Source organism: Eschscholzia californica, unplaced genomic scaffold, assembly GCF_041429995.1.
Source record: "Eschscholzia californica isolate CP2 unplaced genomic scaffold, dmEscCali1.0.p SCAF_3, whole genome shotgun sequence".
NCBI classification, from domain to species: domain Eukaryota; kingdom Viridiplantae; phylum Streptophyta; class Magnoliopsida; order Ranunculales; family Papaveraceae; genus Eschscholzia; species Eschscholzia californica.
This window is the reverse complement of record NW_028238420.1, coordinates 45,074,201-45,096,162: the sequence shown is the minus strand read 5'-3', so window position 1 is coordinate 45,096,162 and position 21,962 is coordinate 45,074,201. Positions and strand designations below refer to the sequence as shown.

The 21,962-nt window shown below is 35.2% G+C and overlaps 2 protein-coding genes across 3 annotated transcripts; one reads left to right on the top strand and one right to left on the bottom strand.

The window, feature by feature from the left end:
* Positions 1–199: 199 nt before the first annotated feature.
* On the bottom strand, positions 200–21,771 carry LOC147550785 (programmed cell death 2 C-terminal domain-containing protein). Of its 2 annotated transcripts, none has more exons than XM_086670969.1 (8): positions 21,538–21,771; positions 21,314–21,417; positions 21,141–21,224; positions 20,802–20,899; positions 20,005–20,312; positions 17,097–17,334; positions 16,386–16,590; positions 200–260 (listed from the first exon to the last, which is right to left on the bottom strand). In XM_086670969.1, exons 2-8 carry the CDS (start codon positions 21,404–21,406, stop codon positions 231–233), a joined length of 1,056 nt encoding a protein of 351 aa, XP_086527095.1. In that variant the 5' UTR covers positions 21,407–21,417; positions 21,538–21,771; the 3' UTR covers positions 200–230. The 2 variants fall into 2 exon arrangements, with proteins under 2 accessions (XP_086527095.1, XP_086527094.1); XM_086670968.1 differs by lacking the exon at positions 200–260 and adding an exon at positions 15,349–15,787.
* Positions 1,471–14,364, top strand: LOC147550786 (putative polygalacturonase At3g15720). Its single transcript, XM_086665318.1, has 9 exons — positions 1,471–1,476; positions 8,948–9,100; positions 9,936–10,073; positions 10,310–10,468; positions 12,419–12,626; positions 12,791–12,872; positions 13,408–13,519; positions 13,694–13,813; positions 13,984–14,364. The coding sequence occupies exons 1-9, from the start codon at positions 1,471–1,473 to the stop codon at positions 14,203–14,205; spliced, it is 1,200 nt and encodes a 399-aa protein (XP_086521444.1). The 3' UTR covers positions 14,206–14,364.
* Positions 21,772–21,962: the final 191 nt, after the last annotated feature.

Here is a 21,962-nt window from a genome sequence, read left to right as displayed (position 1 = left end):
AATTTCCTCAAGAAATGGAACAATCCCCTTTCAAAACTCAATGCACTTACGAATTTTCATAATAGAAGTTTTATGCTCTGTGATAGAAGATATTTATCGAACACTTGAGGATACTGGGATGTCTATTCCCACCATACTATGCTTGAGATCATGATAATTACCCAACTTGAAAGTCTACTCAAGTTTAGTAAAATTGTCTCTTCTGCCATAATCCATCCACTGCTGTCGATCTACTCTTCATACTGTGGAAGAGAACAACTCTGCAATCACAAGTTGTTACAAAAACAATATGAGATTCTAATAAGGGTAAAAGTGGTACTCAAGTCCACAATTTCTACCCAAGACATAAATCGGGAAAATATTCCCATATATATCTCAAAGATATGGATACACTAGAATTAGAATTATTTCTGTATTTATGTTATTTACTTCCAACCATTGTAATTCTCTTCTATTATAAATAAACATGGAGGTATATGGTTTTCCTCACCTAAAACCTAAATCTTTCATGGTATCAGAACTACAAAACTCTAAAGAGTATAGTTTTGATCCAATTTTGCTTCCGCTGAACCGGCGGCAGTAGCCGCCTCCATGACTACCGTCCGCCGGCATCATAATTTTTTTTTCTTCCTTTATTTTCTTTTCTAATTTTTTTAATTAGTTTCGTTCATACTTCTCAATAAATTTGTAAAGGTTTACCGTCAAAGTTTTTTTTGATATCTTTCAATAAGGTGTCAATGGTGGAGATTCTAGTTATCAAAATTATTGGGTATGGGTTTGGGAGATTTTCTGTTATCAATGATGAACGATCTATCTATAACGGGAAGGAGATCTTAATGAGTTTCGTTGATGGAGTTAAATTGGTGTTCAAGAAAGTTTAAAGTTACTTCATTATTGGTGCAGGAACAGTAAAAAAAAAAGTGGTAATTTTGGTTTTTCTTTTTCGCCGATCGATAATATCAGCCGTCATTGTTTGTCGTCATTTGAAGTGCAAGGTTGCTGCCTCTTCGTCATTGTTTTTTGTCAGTTTGTCCTCACAAGGCAGGCGTCTCATGTGGTTTCCATGAGCCTCTGAACTCAGAGTGGTTATGCTCACTAAGTGCAACATTTTTCGTTGTTACTATGTCATGTTTGTTCGTTATTACTGTCGTAATATTTCTATCCATCTACACCAAGAATAAAAGCTTCTTCATCAATCAATTCCATGGTTGCCTTAATGAAGAATGTGTCAATGAATCGTCTCATCAAGTTATTTCTCAAATTGAACTTTCGGGTTGATCCTCCGTTCAATTTGCGGGAGGGTAATAAGGGTAAAAGTGGTATTCAAGTCAATAATTCCTACCCAAGCCATAAATCAGAAAAATATTCTCATATATATCTCAAAGATATGGATACACTAGAATTAGAGTTATTTCTATATTAACGTTATTTATTTCCAACCATTGTAATTCTCTTCTATTATAAATAAACATGGAGGTATATGATTTTCCTCACCTAAAACCTAAATCTTTCATGGCATCAGAACTACAAAACTCTAAAGAGTATAGTTTCGATCCTATTTTGCTTCCGCTAAACCGGCGGCAATAGCCGCCTCCATGACTACCATCTGTCGGAATCATAGTTTTTTTTCCTCATTTACTTTCTTTTCTAGTTGTTTAATTAGTTTCATTCATACTTCCCAATAAATTTGTAAAGGTTTACTGTCAAAGTTTTTTTGATATCTTTCATTAAGGTGTCAATGGTGGAGATTCTAGTTATCAATATTATTGGTTATGGGTTTGGGAGGTTTTTTGTTATCAATGATGAACGATCTATTTATAAGGGGAAGGAGATCTTAATGAGTTTCGTTGATGGAGTTAAATTGGTGTCAAGAAAGTTTAAAGTTACTTCATTATTGGTGCAAGACCAGTAAAAAAAAGGTGATAATTTTGGGTTTTTTTTTTCGCCGATCGATAATATCAGCCGTCGTTGTTTGTCGTCATTTGAAGTGCAAGGTTGTTGCCTCTTCGTCGTTGTTTTTTATTAGTTTGTCCTCACAAGGCAGACGTCTCATGTTGTTGCCATGAGCCTCTGAACTCAGAGTGGTTATGCTCACTAAGTGCAACCTTTTTCGTTGTAACTATGTCATGTTTGTTCGTTATTATTATCGTAATATTTCTATCGATCTACACCAACAATAAAAGGGTTATTTCCCTAATGGCCCCCAACTTTGTGACCAGCTTCCTGCCTAGCCCCCTACTTTACGAGAAATGCCCATATGGTCCCCTCCCGTTATAACACCGTTACTCTCTCTCTTCCATTTCATTTCTCTCTCCTCCAACATGTTTTCTCTCTCCTCCAACATGTTTTCTCTCTCTGGCACCTCGTTAAAACCTGCCAACTCATCATCTTCTCCGGGAAGGTCGTCGACCGACCAATTTTCCGGCCGGCGACCTTTAAACCTAAAAAAAAAAAAAAAATTCATCTTTCCTCTCTCTGTCAAAAAAAAAAAAAAAAATTTCACCTCCCTCTCTCTCTCTAAACTCCGGCGAAGGGGGTTACCCTTCGCCGGAGGACCTTTAAGGTCTGCCGGAACAGACCATGAAGGTCTGCCGGAACAGACCATGAAGGTCTGTTCCGGCAGACCTTGATCTGCTCGAGCAGACCTTCAAGGTCTGCTCGAACAAACCTTCCAGATCTGCTCGGGCAGACCTTTAAGGTCTGCCGGCGAAGGGTAACCCCCTTCGCCGGAGTTTAGAGAGAGAGAGGGAGGTGAAATTTTTTTTTTTTTTTTGAGAGAGAGAGAGGAGAGATGAAATTTTTTTTGGTTTAAAGGTCGCCGGCCGGAAAATTGGTCGGCCGGCGACCTTCCCGGAGAAGATGATGAGTTGGCAGGTTTTAACGAGGTAGCAGAGAGAGAAAACATGTTGGAGGAGAGAGAAAAGAAATGAAAGAGAGAGAGTAACGGTGTTATAACGGGAGGGGGCCATATGGGCATTTCTCGTAAAGTAGGGGGCTAGGCAGGAAGCTGGTCACAAAGTTGGGGGCCATTAGGGAAATAACCCACAATAAAAGCTTCTTCATCAATCAATTCCATGGTTGCCTTAATGAAGAATGTGTCAACGAAAAGTCTCATCAAGTTATTACCCAAATTAAACTTTTGGTTTGATCCTTCGTTCAATTTGCGGGAGGGTAATAAGGGTAAAAGTGGTATTCAAGTCAACAATTCCTACCCAAGACATAAATTAGGAAAATATTCTCATATATATCTCAAAGATATGGATACACTAGAATTTGGATTATGTTTATCCAACCATTGTAATTCTCTTCTATTATAAATAAACATGGAGGTATATGGTTTTCCTCACCCAAAACCTAAATCTTTAAGATTCAATAAAAAATTGATATGTCAATGAAAATGCTTCAAAGTTCAATTTTGTCGGCAACATTAAAAAGATCACATCATGACATTGGTGCAGACTTCAAATTTTTGACACAGTTAGCAGGACGGTGGACTTGTTGTTTTAAGTTGCTACTAGTGACATGATGAGGTCTTGTAAGACATGTTAAACGTCCAATGACGTACAACCGTCCCTGTTCTTCAAAGACTGTCCTTGAAGTCAGATAAGCATAATACTTCAATCGAGGTGTGCTCGTTAGCAGAAACGGGGATTTTGAGATTTTTCGTCACGCTAGGGATTCTAGATACCCTAAACTCTAAACCCAAACCATAAAAATTTACCAGAACCAAGAATACTTAGTTCCTCGCCTTTCAAGGGACGATCCTTGAAACTAGGTATAACCGGAATAGCAAGATACCAACAATCTTCTAGTGGGTCAGACAAAATTAGTTTTTCTGGTGCTTATTACCAGGGAGATTTGTTGTTTGGACCCGCTTTCTTATAATTGACTTGCTGTTTGGACTCTCTTTTTCCAGTTTTGCATTTTTAGTTTTCAGGGGTAAAGTTAGAATTTTTTTAATTGTAACTTTAGAGACGGAATATTTCTAAAATATTCCATCAAAAGGGAGTCCAAAGTGCAACACTGGAAAAAATATCTCCAAACAAGAAAGGGGGTTCAAACAACAAATCTCCCTTACTACCGCCTTTTTTTTCTTGGAAATATGGATGGCAAGTAGGAAACAAGAAGATTCGGCAAAAGAAGAAACGGGAACAAAAACAAGATTAGTCAAAAAGTGTAAGAGTTAATCAGTTCTAACAAACTCTTCCTATGCGACATATAATGATTTTGTGATTAAAAACGTAAGCTTATTTTGTTGAAAAATCCAACATATGTGGGCTCACATATGTAAAAGTGTGTGTATAGCTATCTTAAGGTATAGTCAAGTCAAATGGTGATCTAATACGGTTAACTATTGACCAAACGTATCAAAGTGTCATGGAATAAACGTGTAGAGACCATTAAGTGATTTCTAATTTGATGAAGGGCTAAATTAGAAATAAAAGTCTATAAGTAGGGATTATGGTCCCCATTTGGATTTTTTTCTCGAACTCTCTGACTTGTGTGATATCCCTTCATCACAAAGAGAAATTCCAAAGGAGTTTATGCTATATGTGTATGGTTATGGATCAAAAGGTACGCTTCCGCTTATGTTTTCTGTAATCTCTTTGAATATAATGGAGTTTATGTTATATGTGTATGGGTGTTCTTTTGTTTGATCATAATCGTCTTTAGATGCATGTTAGATTATGATTTTAAGGATAAATTCACTAACAAGTGGTATCAGAGCCACTCCATTGTAGGTTCATTGAGATAATGTTATGATTTCTCAAGTATTTCATTTGTTCTTTTGAACAATATTAAAATTGAATTTTGGAGTTTTAAGGTTATATTGATTTCCATGACAATTTGGTTCGGTAAAGCCTACCATATGATGAATGGTGATCTTATATGACAATATATTAAGATATCATAATTTTATGCGGTTCAATTCGGTAATTTTGGTTATGCATGACCAGATTAATAAAATTTGATATGATCGATTATAATTTGGTTAAATGAAGATTGATATTTGGATTTGGAACAATGCAATTTGGGTTGACAAATTTTTTAATTGAAAATCAAAATTGTTTTGATGACGTTTCGGATAATTTTGTCGGGTGTCTAATATTATGTTTATTCGAGATGAAAATAAAATTCGATCATACTAATAAGGTTGATTGATTAGTTTCGATTTAATAGTCTAACTTTATTTTGTCAAAATTCACCGAATTTTTCGGCCCACCCAAAGACCGAACCGAAACTCTCGGTTATTGCAAAATGGTGGCCGAGCCAAACCGGTTCTGATTCGGTTCTGTTATCCAACCGAACCCTACATGACCGGTTTGGTTCGGTTGGATAACCGAACCGCCTGTTGTACTTTTTTATACCCGATTTCCATTTTCGACATATAACCTGCTGCAATTATATATTTAGCAGTTCAAAACGTAGCCTTTCAACATTTGAAATCGCCATGTCAAATTGGAATAATATCATTTTGATATAGACAAGCTGGTTATATTTGAACTTCAGGGGCGGCCCGAGCCCAAAGCAGCTGCTTTGGGCCTCATTTTCAGAGGGTCCTAAAATACTAGTTAATAAAGGCACTTAAAAGAAAAGAATTTAAGCCCACTCAAACTCTTAAACCCACTTGAATTGCAGCCCAAGCGTCTTTCCGTCTTTTATTTTGGTTACAAACTACTGTTTATTTGGGAAGTGAGAAGCAAAAAAAAGGGTGGGGCCCACAGAAATCCACAAAGAAACCTCTTCTAAACCCACATGCCTTTCAACAAAAAAAACCTACACGCCTTAATATTTCCATTTTCTCCCTATATAAATTGTTGTTTTTATGATATTTGTTATTTTCTTTTCTACTTCTTTTAGTTTATAGTATATTCGATGTTTTCTCTTTAGAAAGAATTACTCCTTAGGTCCCAAGTTGAATGATCTAATTTTCTTTTTGGGTTATCTCATTTTAATGTTCCATTTCTGAAAATAAAGAAAATAACTTTTTGTTCTTTCGAATAATACTCATTAATGTAAATAAGACAACTTTATTTAAAAGTAAGTTAATCATTTTCATTGTATATTTGTATTATAAAAAAGTAAATGAGAGCACAATTGAAAAAATCATGTTGTTTTTTAAATTTAAACTCTAACTAATGATGTTTTCTTAAAAAAATGGGTTTTCCAAATAGGTCATTCATTTTGCGGGAAGGAGTAATTAATATCATATAGTTGGAGAATATTAAGTTTATAATTAGCTCTCAACGATCAACAATTACATTATCTGGTTCTCTCATATTGGTATTTCCTCCACTCATTATAAGGCGTGTGTTCAAAAAACTTTCAAAGCTAACTATTTCTTATATATCGTTGATCAAGGTCATATTTCATCGAAACTAGGTTTGAGCAGTTTCAAGTTTATGAAGAAAAATTTAGTTTTTTATTTGATCTAAAAAGATTTGATCACTACTGCGGATGATGAAAGCTTAGAAGAATTTTGTCTTAAATTCGAAGGTTATTTGAATAATGATATGCAATCTATATCGATGGAGCTTAATTGTTTCCGAAACTCAAAGTTCTAAAGTGATTTTACCAAGTGACATAAGAAAAGCAATTGATTGAAATGTTTGATTTTATTAATTCTAATTATAGAGAATTAAATTTCTAAAATTTGGATTTCTTACAATTACCAGTCATTGTAGCCTCTACTGAGAGAAATTTTTCTAAGCTAAAATTGATCAAGTCTTATCTCCGCTCTACCATGTCACAAGAGAAATTTCATGGGTTAGCTAAGTTAGTAGTTGACAAGATATGATGGAAGATCTGGACTATAGTACATAGTTCAGGTTTACGCGTTTTAGTTATGTTTTGCATACTAATTTACCTGTTACATTAAAAAGTGAACTTTTTTGTAACGAATATGAGAAGTGTCCCAGAATTTTCTTCGCTTTAGGCCCTCAACTACTTAGGCCGGCCCTGTTGAACCTGATTGAACTCTTAACATTTAATGGGTTTCGTTATGTAACTCCGACTTATATTTCATATTTGTACTCGCCCAAATACAATTACTAATTCAAAACAAGAACAATATGATTTCAATATCTTCAAGCTTGAGTCGGATATCAATATTTCCAGTAGCCTAACTTGTTGAGTAACTATAAAACAACATCCTTAGTTTACAACTAAATTATTAGTATTCAACTAAAACTTTGAAGAAAACATCCCAAATATTACTTGTAAACGGTCGATTTGGAGAAATAAACTTCTCTTTCAAGCAATCAGGTTAGAACTATAGTGGCTAACAGTATAGTGACAAACCCCCAAATACCAAATACAAAGTTCCAAAATTTCATGTTCATATATATAGTAATGTCATTAAAGGGTACTTGATTTGGGAAGTTCATAAAGATAATAACATTAACATATGATAATTGAGTTCTTGATAGCTCTTTTCCTATTGAGTAATCTGATGAGAACAACAATAAGCCAATAACCACCTGAGCTTGAGAGAGGGCGAGAGGAAGAGAGATGATCGAATGGGAGGTCTGTTCGGTGGTAGCTTGAGAGAGGTGGTGGTGGAGATGACCGACAGGCGACAGTGACGAGAGCAAGAGACATGATCGAATGGGAATTGGGAAATTTGGGAGGTCTGTTCGTGACTTCGTGTTAGTGTGTTACTGTTCGGTGGTAGCTTTACTAGCTTAGGGTTTGTTTGTTTGTTTATTTGTTTTGATGGGTTAAAACTGGGTTCGGTTACCTCGATCATCCGTAACACTCATCCATACACCGATCTGAAACCTTCGGTTTTTGAGTTTTAAATAGCCGAGCCAATCACCTTTTGGATCGGTATCCGAACCGGCTAAAACGGTTTGGATTGATCGGTTCTATATTCTATTTAACCTATAAAAAAATATATTTATTTATACGAGTATATATTTAATGTCTCACTAAAAGGGGGACATCAACAGACGTCTTTAAGTGGACGTTTCCCCGCATAACTCCACTTTAAAGTGGGAGTTACCGGCCCGTGGGAAAATGGCCATTAATTCATCCAGTGGGGCATTAAATGGGATTCATAGACCATTAATAAGGGGAGGTTAGAAAATTTTAGCAAATCTTAATTTGGTTAATAGTATTTGACTAAGTTTGAAAAGCCTATTTTTAGTCAGATTTGGTCAAACTTATTTAGTATATATAAGTAAGTCATGTTGGGACATGCAACATACCCACAATTTGTTTTACCTACCTCATTACAATGGTAAGAGTTTTGGTGTTCCTATACCTCTGTATTCTTTGTCTCCCTCTCTTTTATTCTTTCTTGTCCAAATTCAAGTATCCTATCATGCTTTTACTAATACTTCACTCAATACTCAAAACTTTGTTTCAATCTTTTTCTTATTTACAAAGGTAATGTAGATCTGTCTCAACTCTCGAACTCGAGATCCAAAGAATGGAAACAAACTCGCTAGCTAACCACTCCAACCAAGAGTTGTTGGCATAAATTTTTCAATGTTTTGTTTATTCGAATTTGATAACCACTCTAAGCAACTTACTAACCACTCAAAACTTTGTTTCAATCTTCTTTTCTATTTGAATTTTATTATTAACTATACATGTACTTTTCTAACTTTGAGATTATAACCAAGTTGGTCGTCACCTCTAGTTGGAGCAGTCACCGAGCTGGTTTCCACTTTCTAGGCATAGGTTCTAGACACAAATATATATATTACATTTCCAGAAAAAGAAAAGGAACTTTGAGATTATAGAACATTTCCTTGGATAGGATTATTAAGCATGTTCAATAAAACTATTCCACATCTCGATCAAATTTTCTTAAGTGATTTGTCTAACTAGTAGGTTAAATTGATGGGTGACTTGCCATTTCGCTTGATATTTAGTTAGTTAATTACTTTCCCATCTAGCATAGTATTCTATTAAATGATTCTTGACCTTTCTTTTGTAGGATTCTTTGCGTAAGGTTTTAGTGATATTGTTATTATGTATCGCTAGAAGAGTAGAATGTAGTCGCACATTTGATTTGGCACCATCATCTGGGGATACCTTTGATGTTGTGGCCTCCGGAGCAGTTGGAGATGGCAGAACTGATGATTCCAAAGTAAGCTCTCGCTAGTAAATAATATTTTCTGATTAATTTATAATGAAGTAAATATAAACGACCAAAAATAAATTTTAGTTCCATTCTAAAAAAATGTTTCTTACATATTGATGTTTATAAGTTGGTATTACAAAAATAGTTATAGTTAACGGTTACAATTTTATGCTATGTTTAAACTTAAAGTGTGAGATGATTATGAATAGACCCTACTAAAAATTAGGCATAAAAACTACTTGTAAATGTCATTTTTCGTTTAGAAAATGGTTTTGTAGGTTATTATTGTGTTTATATTTTAAGTAAAATGAAAGCCACTCCTCTTTCGAAATAAGTTAAAGGTGCAAAAAAGTATTAATGCTATACATCACTTGTCATATTAATATTATTGGTTATTACCTTTTCGATCATTATTAATACAAATATTTTTCTTTGGTCTCGAAATAATTTTCTCCTTATCAATATTTGATTCTTCGTCTTCCCCACTCCGTCCCCTGTCTCTTTCTCCCAAGAAACTAATTTTTTTCTCTAATTTTCTATTTTTCAAAAACTAGCTAGAGAACTTCTTTATAAACTAATATTTGATTCTTCACGTTACGAATTTGACAAAATACTGAAACTATCTTATTTTAAAGATGTCTTGATAAATATATAAATTTCATCAAGATCCGACCTCTAATTACAGAATATATATATATATATATATATATATATATATATATATATATATATATATATAAAAAGTTACTTTTTGTGAAATAGTTAGTTACAATAAAAGAATTAGTTATGCAAAAAAAATATTGTTTCGACTCATTTATTGGTAAACCCTTAATTTGTGTAGGCATTTTTACAAGCTTGGACAAGTGTTTGTGCAGCAACTACAACTTCTCCAACCCTTTTAATCCCTTCTGGGAAGACATTTTTGTTGAATCCTCTTTCCTTTAGTGGCCCATGCAAGGCCTCTAAGGTTAATGTACAGGTATATCAAAAATACTCGTTTAACATTTAATCGAACGATTTTCATTTTTTTCGTCTAATTAGAATGCAATATGTTGTTGTGTGACATTTACCTAAAGGTTACTCAAAGGTAATTTTTGTTATTTTGTAACTTGTTTTTATAGCTCTTCGGTGATGGCCCTTTATTACTAGTTTGATATACGATCGTAGTATAGCTGATAATTCATCGGCACTCCATCTTATGTGGTGTAAATACAGGTGTTAGGGAATCTAGTAGCACCTAAATTAGCATCCTGGAAAGAATTAAATGCAGAAAGTTGGATTGAATTTACAGAAGTAGATGGTCTTACAATTAGTGGTTCAGGTCAAATTGATGCCAAAGGGTCTGATTGGTGGACCTCATGCCCAGATTTAGAGGTAGAACTATGATCGGTTTTTTTAATCCAAACTTTTCCATTGTCCGATTGCTTTTTCTACTAATTACTACTTATTTTTTGACATTTTTATTTTCTATATTTGCAGGGTTGTAATCGCCCAGCGGTAAGAACATTTGTCGAATTCTCACTTTTATACTTTACTTTCTTTTCCAACTTTTTTTTCCTTTTTAGTAGTGATTGTGATCTCCCAATAATTACATATTATTTACAATATAAAGTGAAAAATGATTACTAAATTGGTTTTTACCTTTTTTTTCTTTTTGGAAGTCGACAAAGATCTACGTCAGTCGTTATATTTGACATTGATACATCATAAATGTGATAAGCTCGATAATCGCCAACTCAAACTCAAACAAGACCGGGCCTATAACCCAACTAGACAATGACTTAAAACCCAACTACATTATTTATACCCTAATAATCCCAATTCAAATAAGGGGTTTTATCACTTTGCACCGGGTTTTAGAAATCGATTTTCACTTTACACCATGTTTTTTTTGAACTTTCATTCTCCACCAGGTTCCGTCATATTTAACACCACAAACAGTTAAACTTTTTTAAATTACTATAGTAGCCATATTTAGCCTCGTCGATTAATCACATAGAAACGAAGTTAGAGAGATCACATAAAAAATAAGTGACTGTAATTCTGGTTTTACCTAAAAAAAAGAATCGGAAAATGAAACGAAAATAGAAGAATGAAATATCAATTGAGGAGTGCTTGATTACACCTAAAGTTTTGATTGAAAACAGATCGCCATGGCGATAGGGTTTGTAGATGAACTGAAACCCTTCTCTTCATCGTTTTGATTTGATCTAATTAATCACTTTCTCTTTCTAAACTTCAGTCTTCTTATTTCTCTCTCTATTGTCCTCTTTTTTGCCGTCTCAATCTTCTTACCCTCATTTTTGCATCTCGGGTGAAGATGGGAAGAATTCACTGAATTGATCTAGCCATCAACCCGACGTTTACACTCAGTGCTCACTTGAGCAAGAACATTTGATTAGATTTGTCATTGACTTTTATTTGATCCAGCAACTTGTAAATTGGGTGAAGGCATCTTCTTGGTAGCACCTCTTTGACGTAAATCTTATAAAAGGAATTTTGAATTAGTTAATTGATATTTTGAACTAGATCTGTGGTACTTTGAGGTTTTGTGATTTGTTAATTTTGTTTTGATGAGGAGGTAGAGAAACTTCTAAAGGAATTACCTAGTGAGCCGACTGATAGGTCATATAAAGGAGGAACTTCATTTCAACAAAAAAAAAAAAAAGGAGGAACTTCAATCGAGAGTAGTTCCCTTAGTGACGAAACTTATTTACAACATTATGGGAACGAGAGGAATCTTAGAAAGACGCAAAGTGTGGTTTTGGAACAGATATATAGTGAGATGAAATGAAGAGATTGAAGTTCTACATTGCGGACGAAGATAAGTATGGGTAATATAGTCATTTAGAAAAATTCAAGTATTTGTGGTGTTAAATATGATGGAACCTGGTGGAGAATGAAAGTTCAAAAAAAACATGGTGTAAAGTGAAAATCGATTTCTAAAACATGGTGTAAAATGATAAAACCCCTTCAAATAACCAAAGATTCCACCTTCTCTGGGATTCGAACCTGGGACTTCCAAGTCTTTCAGTTTATGTCACCTTCTACCTCTTGAGTATATATAGTACTTTGAGAGATGCTAGAATCACAAAAGATTTTGACAAAAAAAGTTCCCAGCTGATGTGGCTGTTGTGATTTTCATCTCTCAACGGCCTAGATTTGGTCAAAGTTTGAAACCACACCCGCCACATCAGCTGGGAACTTTTTTTTGTCAAAATCTTTTGTAACTTTATCATTTCCCTAGTACTTTTGTAGATTAAAATAAGTAATTTTGGTATATTTTGTGATAAGAATATGTAAATTTGTTTTGGTTCTTGACAGGCTCTAAATTTTGATGGATGCAATGGGCTTGAGTTAAGTGGGTTAACACATATAAACAGTGCAAAAAATCATATCTCAGTGGAGAATAGCAACAAAGTAATCATCTCTTCCCTAAAAATAATTGCACCTGAAACTAGTCCCAACACTGATGGAATTGAAATTAGTCAAGCAACAAATGTTATCATCAAAGACTCTTCCATTCAGACTGGTATTATCCCTATTTCACTTTTGTTCTTATTTCATTCACCCAAGAATATAAAACTATGTATTTTAATTTCCGTCATTCGAATCCTAACATATAAGAAGAAAAGTATGTTATTTTTTCTTTGACGACGAAGTGTTTTACTTATTAAAAGTATTTGTCGCGCATAGGTGATGATTGCGTTGCTATTAAGGGAGGCAGCTCTTTCATTAACATTACCAATGTCCAATGTGGCCCGGGCCATGGTATAAGGTTAGTTTTAACATCCCATAAATTTCTTCTATCTAATGGGTACTTTAGTTTGTTACATTGTTTGCTTACCTTTAGACATTCTTATGCTTCTTTTGGTTTTTTGGTTTTGATTCACTTGTTTTGATTTTTATTTGAATAATTGAATTATGTTTTAATGAAAGCGAATATAAACGAATAACGCTAGAAGATGTTACAAGTCAAAAGGTTATTATCCCAGACCAACACGAAGTTATCCGTCTCTATTTTCGAGTCAATTGTTTCTCTCTATCTCTCTCTCTTGATGAATTTTTCCGTTCGTTTTAGATAGACAGTTGACCAGTTTAAATCACAGTTAGGTCTCTATAGTATAATTCAATAGACTTTTACTGGATCCAGTTGTATGGCACAAAAATGTGAGTCGTTATCTCCGATGGAGACATGAAGTGATTTCAATTATTTTATTTTATTTTTGTTTCCGAAAACAGAAGTAGACTTTTTGTTTTTTTGAGGATAAAATTTATAAAAAAAGATACTTAACAAATTTTGCATTTTGTAGTGTGGGAAGTTTAGGAGCAGATAGAGATCATGAAACAGTTGAAGAGATACACGTTCGTGGATGTAATCTCACCAAGACTACCATCAGTGGACTCAGGATCAAGACATGGCAGGTTTGCTCTTACTTTCTCAATTTAGGGTTTGCCTTCAAACCCTAAAAATTAAACCCATTTTCAAGTTCAATCCTTGCTTAGTGGGTAACCAAAGTTAATTTTTTTTTTTTTTGTTGAAATGGGTAACCAAAGTTAATTAATATTTCTCTTTTTTTTTTGATAATTTATTTATAGGGTGGATCTGGATATGCAAGAAAAATATCGTTCGATCAAATTACAATGCAGGAAGTAACGTATCCCATCCTCATTGACCAATTCTACTGTAATGGAAAACGAGATACATGCAACAATCATGTACGAATTCTATCTATTTCTAAACAAATTCTCTCTTACTTTCAAGCAAAAACTCAGCAAACCAAGTAGAATTGTATTGTTTTTTTCTCTTAAACTGACTAAAGAGAAGTCGGTGTAAATTGCAGACTTGTATTGTCCTAACTTGTTATTACTTATGATATAAACTGTAGACTTCGGCTGTGCAAATAAGCGACGTTACATTTAGTAACATTCATGGGACATCAGCGACTGAGGAAGCAATAAAGTTAAGTTGCAGTCCATCAGTCCCTTGTAAAAACATCGTAGTGAAAGACGTGGGTATAACATCAACAACTGGAAGCACTCGTTCCACCTGCAATCATGTCAATGGAAGTTCTTCTCAAACGTCTCCTCCTGTGCCATGTCTTTCGTAATATATATATATATATTTAGCTTCTAATTTATTCTCATACTTTTGTAACAAAGTTTGCAAGAGTGGAAGTTAATCCATCTACTTGTACTGTCCTAGAAATATTAAAGGTTACTCATTCATTTCTCGTCGAAGGACTAATGTTTAGCATTTCCTTTCCATATATCTGCTCCATTAGACTTCCGCAAATCAAATGTTGTTTTGTTTGAAGGTTCGATTTCAGGTGTAGTTCTCGAAAAATTTGACTGAAGACACTTTTGGTTTGAAAACTTACATAATGAATACGAAGTAAACGACGATGAAATTCTTGATTGACAAATTGATAGTCTAGTTAGGTGTGTTCAGAACCATGAAATGCAAGATTTGCAATCATGGTGTTGGAGCTTTTGTCGTCACGCAAAATCTAAGTTGGATGAACCAATTTCGCGCTTAATCCGTGAAAAACAAACCCGACACGAATAACATCCACTGCAGCACAAGCAATTACCCTATACTTCGTCTCTAAATTGGATCCGAGACTGTAGGTTTTTTTCTCGCACTCGCACTCTAAGCAACAAGATTTGAACCTACAAAAGTAAATTACCCTATTTTAGACTGTTGAATATCAATTCAATTTGCCAGATTATAAATAAGCTAAGGAAGTACATTGCAAACAAATGTTATGAATCTATTAAAGCTAAGATAAATGTGGCTTTTATGCAACAAGAATCCTATTGATTGCCTCAAAATAGCCAACTTTGGGAGCATGCTTAAAACAAAATTAACCGAATATTCCAAATCAGGTCTGAGTCGGTCTGAGTCATAGTTAAGCGCCGTAGTTTTCAATAGTCTGATTACAGAATTGAGTGCCTTTAGCTGATGACCAATGTACAACGGCCGACACTGGAATGCCAGATTTTCTTCTGGATTCAAGATCCTCAAAATATCGAAAGCATACTTAGATTTTGTTGAGAGCATATCATGATAATTACATGTCTTCACAGTCTAAAAAAATAATGGAGATAACCAATATTAATCGAATAGCCATTCATAACATCTCGAACAGTCTATTTGAGACCATACAAGGCTTTATGAAGGCGACAGAATCTGGTGTAGTATGATCAGTAGACCTTTTACCATGGCCTTAGATGTAGATAAAAACAAAATGTGTAGCAAAAGATCAATAACTGAAGTACATTGTGTAACAAAAATTGTCATGGCAAATAGTTTTAGGTAGGACTTTTTCCCAATGGAGTAATGACCATAGTTAAAAGGTATCCTTACTCCTTGATTTATCGTTTCCGCAAAATTCTTACATAGATTAAGATACACTATCAACCTACAAAACTTCCTCAAGAATGGACCAACCCCCTTTCAAAACTCCAAAACTTCAAAATTTAGGTTTTAAGTTCTATAATACATAATATTTGTCGAACACTTGAGGATACTCGGATGCCTATTCCCACCATACTATGCTTGAGATCATGATAATTACCCAACTTGAACTGATCCTTGCAAGTCTACTCAAGTTGTAGCAAAACAGTCTCTTCTGCCACAGTCCATCCACTGCTGCTGGTCTGCTCTTCATACAGTGGAAGAGAACAACTCTGCAATCACAAGTTGTAACAAAAACCATAAGAGATCTTGAAGAAAAGGCAGACTTTTTGCAATGATCAATTGATATGTAAAATCAAATGCTTCAAAGTTCAATTTTGTTGGCAAATGTTAAAACGATCACTTCATGACTGACACAGTTAGCAGGACGGTGAACTTGTTCTAAGTTGCTACTCGTGACATGATCAGGTCTAGTAAGACATGTTAAACGTGCAATGATAACACAGCAGTCCCTGCTCTTCCAAAGACTGACCTTGAAGTCAGATAAGCATAATACTACAATCGAGGTGTGCTCGTTGGCAGAATTGAGGGTTTTGAGTTTTTCCGGCACACTAGGATTCTAGATACCCTAAACCCAAACCATAAAAACCTTTAGCAGAACCAAGAATTATTAGTTTTTTGCCTTCCCAGGGGTGATCCTTGAAACTGGGTTTAGGCGGTGTAGCAAGTTGCCAAGAACACAAAAAAAAAAGAGCAAGCCGAAACCCACTAAAGAAGTTAATGAAATAATTGACAAAACACAAAGGTATAGGTAGATTTTGTAGCAATAAACAGGTTTCTGAACCAACAAATAGGAGTTTAAAATTTTACCTTTGAACAAGTATACACAATGAGTGTCATCCAGTTCCAATCCTCTAGAGACTGCTTAGACCAATCCTCACTAGCTTGTTGTAGAAAAAACAACAATGGAGGCATCAGCTGCATTTCATAATGTCGGGGCCCATTACAAAGCCCACAGGTCCGAGGTTCTTCCAACCCAACTTTAGCCAAAAGTGGTCTTCCCCCATAGGAATACCTGATCGGAAAATACATACAGTTCATGAGAAGAAGAAAATACAAAATTTGAGGAAAGACGAGTTGAGGTGCAAAAACAAGAGAGATTCGACAATTGAGATGTAACCAGGGAATAGCTTATTGTATATTGAACTTCAAGACTAACTGATTCCACATCTTTATGCAATCCACTAATTACAATTTTTTAGCCTGTTTCTTTAGAAACTTATCATCAAGGCCAGCAATCTTCTACTAGTTCAGACAAAATTAATTGGTCTGCGGCTTATTACCTAAACTGTGTTTTTCTTAAAATTATGGAATGGCAAGCAGGCAACAAGAAGATTCAGCGAAGGATGACACAGAAATAAAGAAGGGCAGTCGAAAAGTATAAGCGTTAATCAGTTCTAGCAAGTGTTTCCTCCTATGTGATATATAATGATTTTGTGATTAGAAGTGTAAGATATTTCTCTAATCAAGTAATGCTAGATCTAGTTACTTCTTTCAAGCTGAAATCCCCAAGTGATATACCTAAAGCACTGCTCGGGATATGCATCCATTCGTTTCTTGAACTTTAAATAAGTCCTATCAACAAATAAAGCTCTATCGTACTCATAGCTTTCTTGCTCCCATACTTCTTCCTCTTTTTGATCATCGGGATCAGTTTGGTTATCCTTCATAGTAAGTGAGGCCAAATTAGTTCCAACAGAACCAACAGGTCCTGATGATAATGACTCTTCCTGGGAATATACGTAGAAGCAAGGTAGAACTGCAATCAAACATCCAAAAATAACAGTTACATCCAAATATTTTATTTAAACCTCTAGTCAACTGAAGAATTCAGATGGTCAAGAATTGCCGGTGGTTATAAATCATATATGACAGTTTAGAGCAAAGAGAGAGCAAAGGGTCATGTTAGAACGAAAAACTAACAAGTTAGTCTTAGAGGTACTACGGTGCAAGCTAAGATTTCTATAGAAGGATTAGTACAACTTCGTTACACGGCATTAACTTCAACGAAGTATTTGTAGAATTTGTACAAAAAAGACTTCACAACTACCAAGACTCCGACGGAATCAAGTGAAGTCAAATGTTTTTCGTTTTCTGAAACAAGTCAAATATTTTATAGGTGTCTTTAATTAGACCTAGGGTGCTCCACGACTTTCTTCAGGTGCGATGATTTTGTTACCAGAAGAGCTGCCACTGTTTATATATAAAACCTACACTTCAAAACGATGCCATTTATAATCCAGCTCGGCGAAATAGCATAAAATTTTCCAAAGGTGTAAAGGTAAACTATATAAACCTATAATAGCTTATACTTTACTTTTGATGCAAGTTCAATTATAAAGAATGATTTTGTATAAAAAGTTAAAAACTAAAAGAAACATTAACCACTGGAAAGTCCGATAGATGGTCTAGATTTGATATAGGTATGGCCCCAACAGGGTTCAGTTGTTATTTTGTTTTGCACATTAGGAATTTTTACTGCTATTCACTAAAATTTAATAGTGACCTGGTCTGGTATGGCATTTTTCACTATAAATAAAGAAACTCGAGTAAAGCTATTTGCATTTTTATACTGGTTGGGCAAGTCATAAGTTATTGCATGAGAAGGGGCGAAGAATTGGATTTGGGTCAAAGGTTCCCGGAGAGATTCCAATGCACCTGAGTCAATCATCTGCAGTTCACCAATCACACTCTGTTCTTCCTTTCCCCCGCGGAAGAAATTGATGGAAGTTCAATTATAATGCATGATTCTGTATAAAAACTAAAAGAAAAATTAACCATTGGAAATTCCGATAGATATGGTCTAGAATTGATATGGGGGAATGGTGCCAACAAGATCCAGCTGCTCATTTGTTTTGTACATTCAGAATTTTTACTGTATTCACCTACAAGCGATCTGCTCTGGTTTGGCATTTTTTCACAATAAATAAAGAAATTCACGTCTAGCTATTTGTATTCCTACTGGTTCTGGAAGTCCTAAGCTATTGCATGACAAGGGCGGAAGAATTGGACTTCAGAGGTTACTACGGGTGAGATTCCAAGGCACCTCTGTGAATCAACTGTAGTTTGCCGACAATACGCTGCTCTTCCTTTCCGCCTTGGAATAGCGCCTTAGAAAACTTAAACTGTGCACTTATATGGTTTGAATTGAGTCAATTGATATTGACGCTCAAAGATGACTCTGATTAAAGCGGTCTTGACAGCCTTGTCAATTTACTACCGCTCTTTATTCTCCACACAAGGACAGCTCAAACTGCTTCATTTATTCTTACTTTTTCCGGTACTTTGTGTGGGCTACTCCTCTGACCTCATACTCTCCAAAAACCTGATTTACGAGAAAAAATCCATTGGGTAGCTTGGCAGCATATATGTAAGGATACCCCTGATAGGGGTTGGAGATTAAGAATCTAAGGAACATGAACAATACATTGTTGACGTTTGTAGAGATTTACTGAGGAAAAGGTACCCCGTGGGTAGAATTATTGAGGAAAAATCAATGCAACCAGAGGGGATAATGAACGCAAGGAATCCGAACAACCATACAGGTGTAGGATTTGGAGGAGAATTCCCAACAGACTCAAACACTTCAACAGAATTACTAAATGGAAGGCGAGTGATGGCAGATCGGTGATGTTCTAGAAGGATAAGTGGTGCACACACTCTCATAGCAGAGTTCCTAACTCTGTTGCATTAGTGACAGAAAAGAACCAGTTTAAAATTATTTCGAACTCTAGCAATGTAACAGACTGGAATTTGCATTTTAGCAGGAAACCGAAGGATTGGGAGATTCCACTTGCAGCAGAGCTTCTAAGCCTACTCCAGAACGTGAATCTCAACTAAGATGAGCGCACTAGAGTGTGGACAGATAAAGAAGAGGACCTTCCGCTGAGCAGGTGCTATGCTGCTAAACGACCCAGAAGAGGAAAACCAAGCACATCCGTTCAGAGAATTGTGGAAGAAACCTATTCCGACCAGAGTGAGTTTCACTGTCTGGGCTGCAACACTACAGAAACTCCCAATAATAGACTAATTGAGGAAGAGAGGTAGCATAATCATCAGCAGGTGTACGCGCTGAAGGAGGGAAGCGGAGAACGGAAACCATCTATTTATACATTATGAATTCCCCAAGTAGTGTGGAACTACTTATCTAAATAAATGGTGATAGGTGGGTGCCATCTAATATCAGTCATAGAAGTCCTAGAACAATGGAAACGTCTGTGGATGCCGAAGAGGGGAAGAGAGACATTGGATCTGATTCTCATGGCGATCTTTTGGGCTTTCTGGAAGGAGAGAAACAATCGAAGTTTCATGCATAACATGTATTTACGTTCTTTTTTAATACAAATAATTCAGAGTTTCAAAAATAATGTTTGCCCTTTAAAAAATTAAAGGTTTTGTCATTAACTAAGAAAAGGAGATTCAAAGTTACCTGGTCTGCTGGCATCACCAAGTCGTCTGACTTCCTTGACAAGTGACTTCTTCTCAATATCCCTAGACTGTCGATGACCATATTTTGTATTCGACTGAGAGGCTTGGCTTGCAGCTTCAGAAAGTGCCCGACCCAAGTCCTCCAGATTGACATCACTCTCTTCATCAGAGTCATCTGTTGAGAGATCCAAATCCAACCAGTTTTTCTTTGAAACAGGTGGGGAGGTTTCCGTTGAAGGAGAAACATCCTGGACGGAAGAAATCAATTCCTTCTCAGATGAAGACTTTTGGACTCGGACAGCACGCCAGCTGCACATTTTTACCAATGATGAAATTAATGAAACATCAAAGGAACGCCTACGAGTTTTATGAACTTCGTAAAAGTTTTAACAACATTTTCACTTCAGAAAAATAATAAGATCTTCAGACAGAAATTCATAAACCTCATTACAAAAAATCAACAAATAATAAACTAATAGTTTTCTGTTGTAGTTATAGTCTATAGTTATATAGTGAAATTCATTCCTAGTCCCTATTACGTTCTAATAACTCGTCCTAGCAGAGAAAGGAAACCTAAAGCAAAAGGGTAAGTAATTCTTAACGTGTATCTTAAACTCGAACAATAGGAAATACAGTAAATAACAATAACAAAGTAATGTATAATTGTAATTAGTAATTAAACCACAGGTACTATGATTCGGCTAGGTTATCCGAACAGATTTGGTTTGCGCTCCATTCTTATAAAGTTTACCTAACTGAAAAATCAACCGAGTCCAATATAATTGAAACGGAAAATACCTAAGAGGGTCATTTGCACACTTTGGCTTTGCGCAACCAAATACATAGATTATACGTTCTTCAATCTTCAGACTGCCATGTGAAATAGGAGCATAGAGCTGCAAACCACAATAACACTTTTATTTTTCTTTACCTGTGAATGCATGATATCATATCATTTTGAAACAGAAATGAACATATAAAAAGAATTAAGAATGCAAAATAAATTTCGTCGATTAAAAAATGAACCCCTAAAATGAAAGAATTGAAATCTAATTAGAGTTTCTTGAAGACCCAATTCCACCAAGACATGAATGATTTCTACGCAATTCTATAAATACAAAATTCAATAATTTGGACCTGGGTAACAAGAGAAAGACTACTTCCACATAAACGGCACTTGAGCAAATTATCATTGATATGAATTTCTTGAATTGGCCAGTCCTGCCATGAAAAAAAACTTCAAACTTATAACCCAAAAATGATATCATCTCATTAAATACAAATATGTTTTCAGACATGTCACAACTAACCGGTAGTCCTCCAATTTTTGTGGTGTAATGATCAGCTAATTCATAATAATTCTCAGCCCAGGGACCTGGCATCCCTAAAATGACTTCACCCATCTCTCAATATTCTACACGAAATCGAAAAAACTAATAAATAAGAACAGTTGATGATGAACATGAAGTGTTTGCAACTAGTAAACATAGTGAGAGAGAGAGAGAGAGAGAGAGAGAGAGAGAGAGAGAGAGACCTGCAGATATGGTGAAGTAGAGTAATGGTAGGTATTAAGCTCGTGCTTACTATTGAATTACTGAAATCAGCAAGCTCCAAGGTTGGACAAGGAATAAGAAGTGAAATCGCGCAAAGGTGAGGAATGGTTTTCTAGTGAAGAAGAAGAAGGGGGGACGATTATGTGAAGTTTAGAAAAACCTAATTTTGGGAGATTTTTTTGTGAGAAAAAAAAAATTGATTGGGCCCAAAAAAAAGTTACCGCCAAAATTTGTTACCGAAATTTTATACACACTCTATTTTGACCGGCCACACAAGCCGCATTGAGGAGTTGGAATATGTAAGTTTTTTTTTTTTTTTTTAAGGAATTGACTGCCATCAAACAAGACCGGGCCTACAGCCCAACTAAACAATGGCTAAAGTCCAACTACATTATTTATGCCCTAA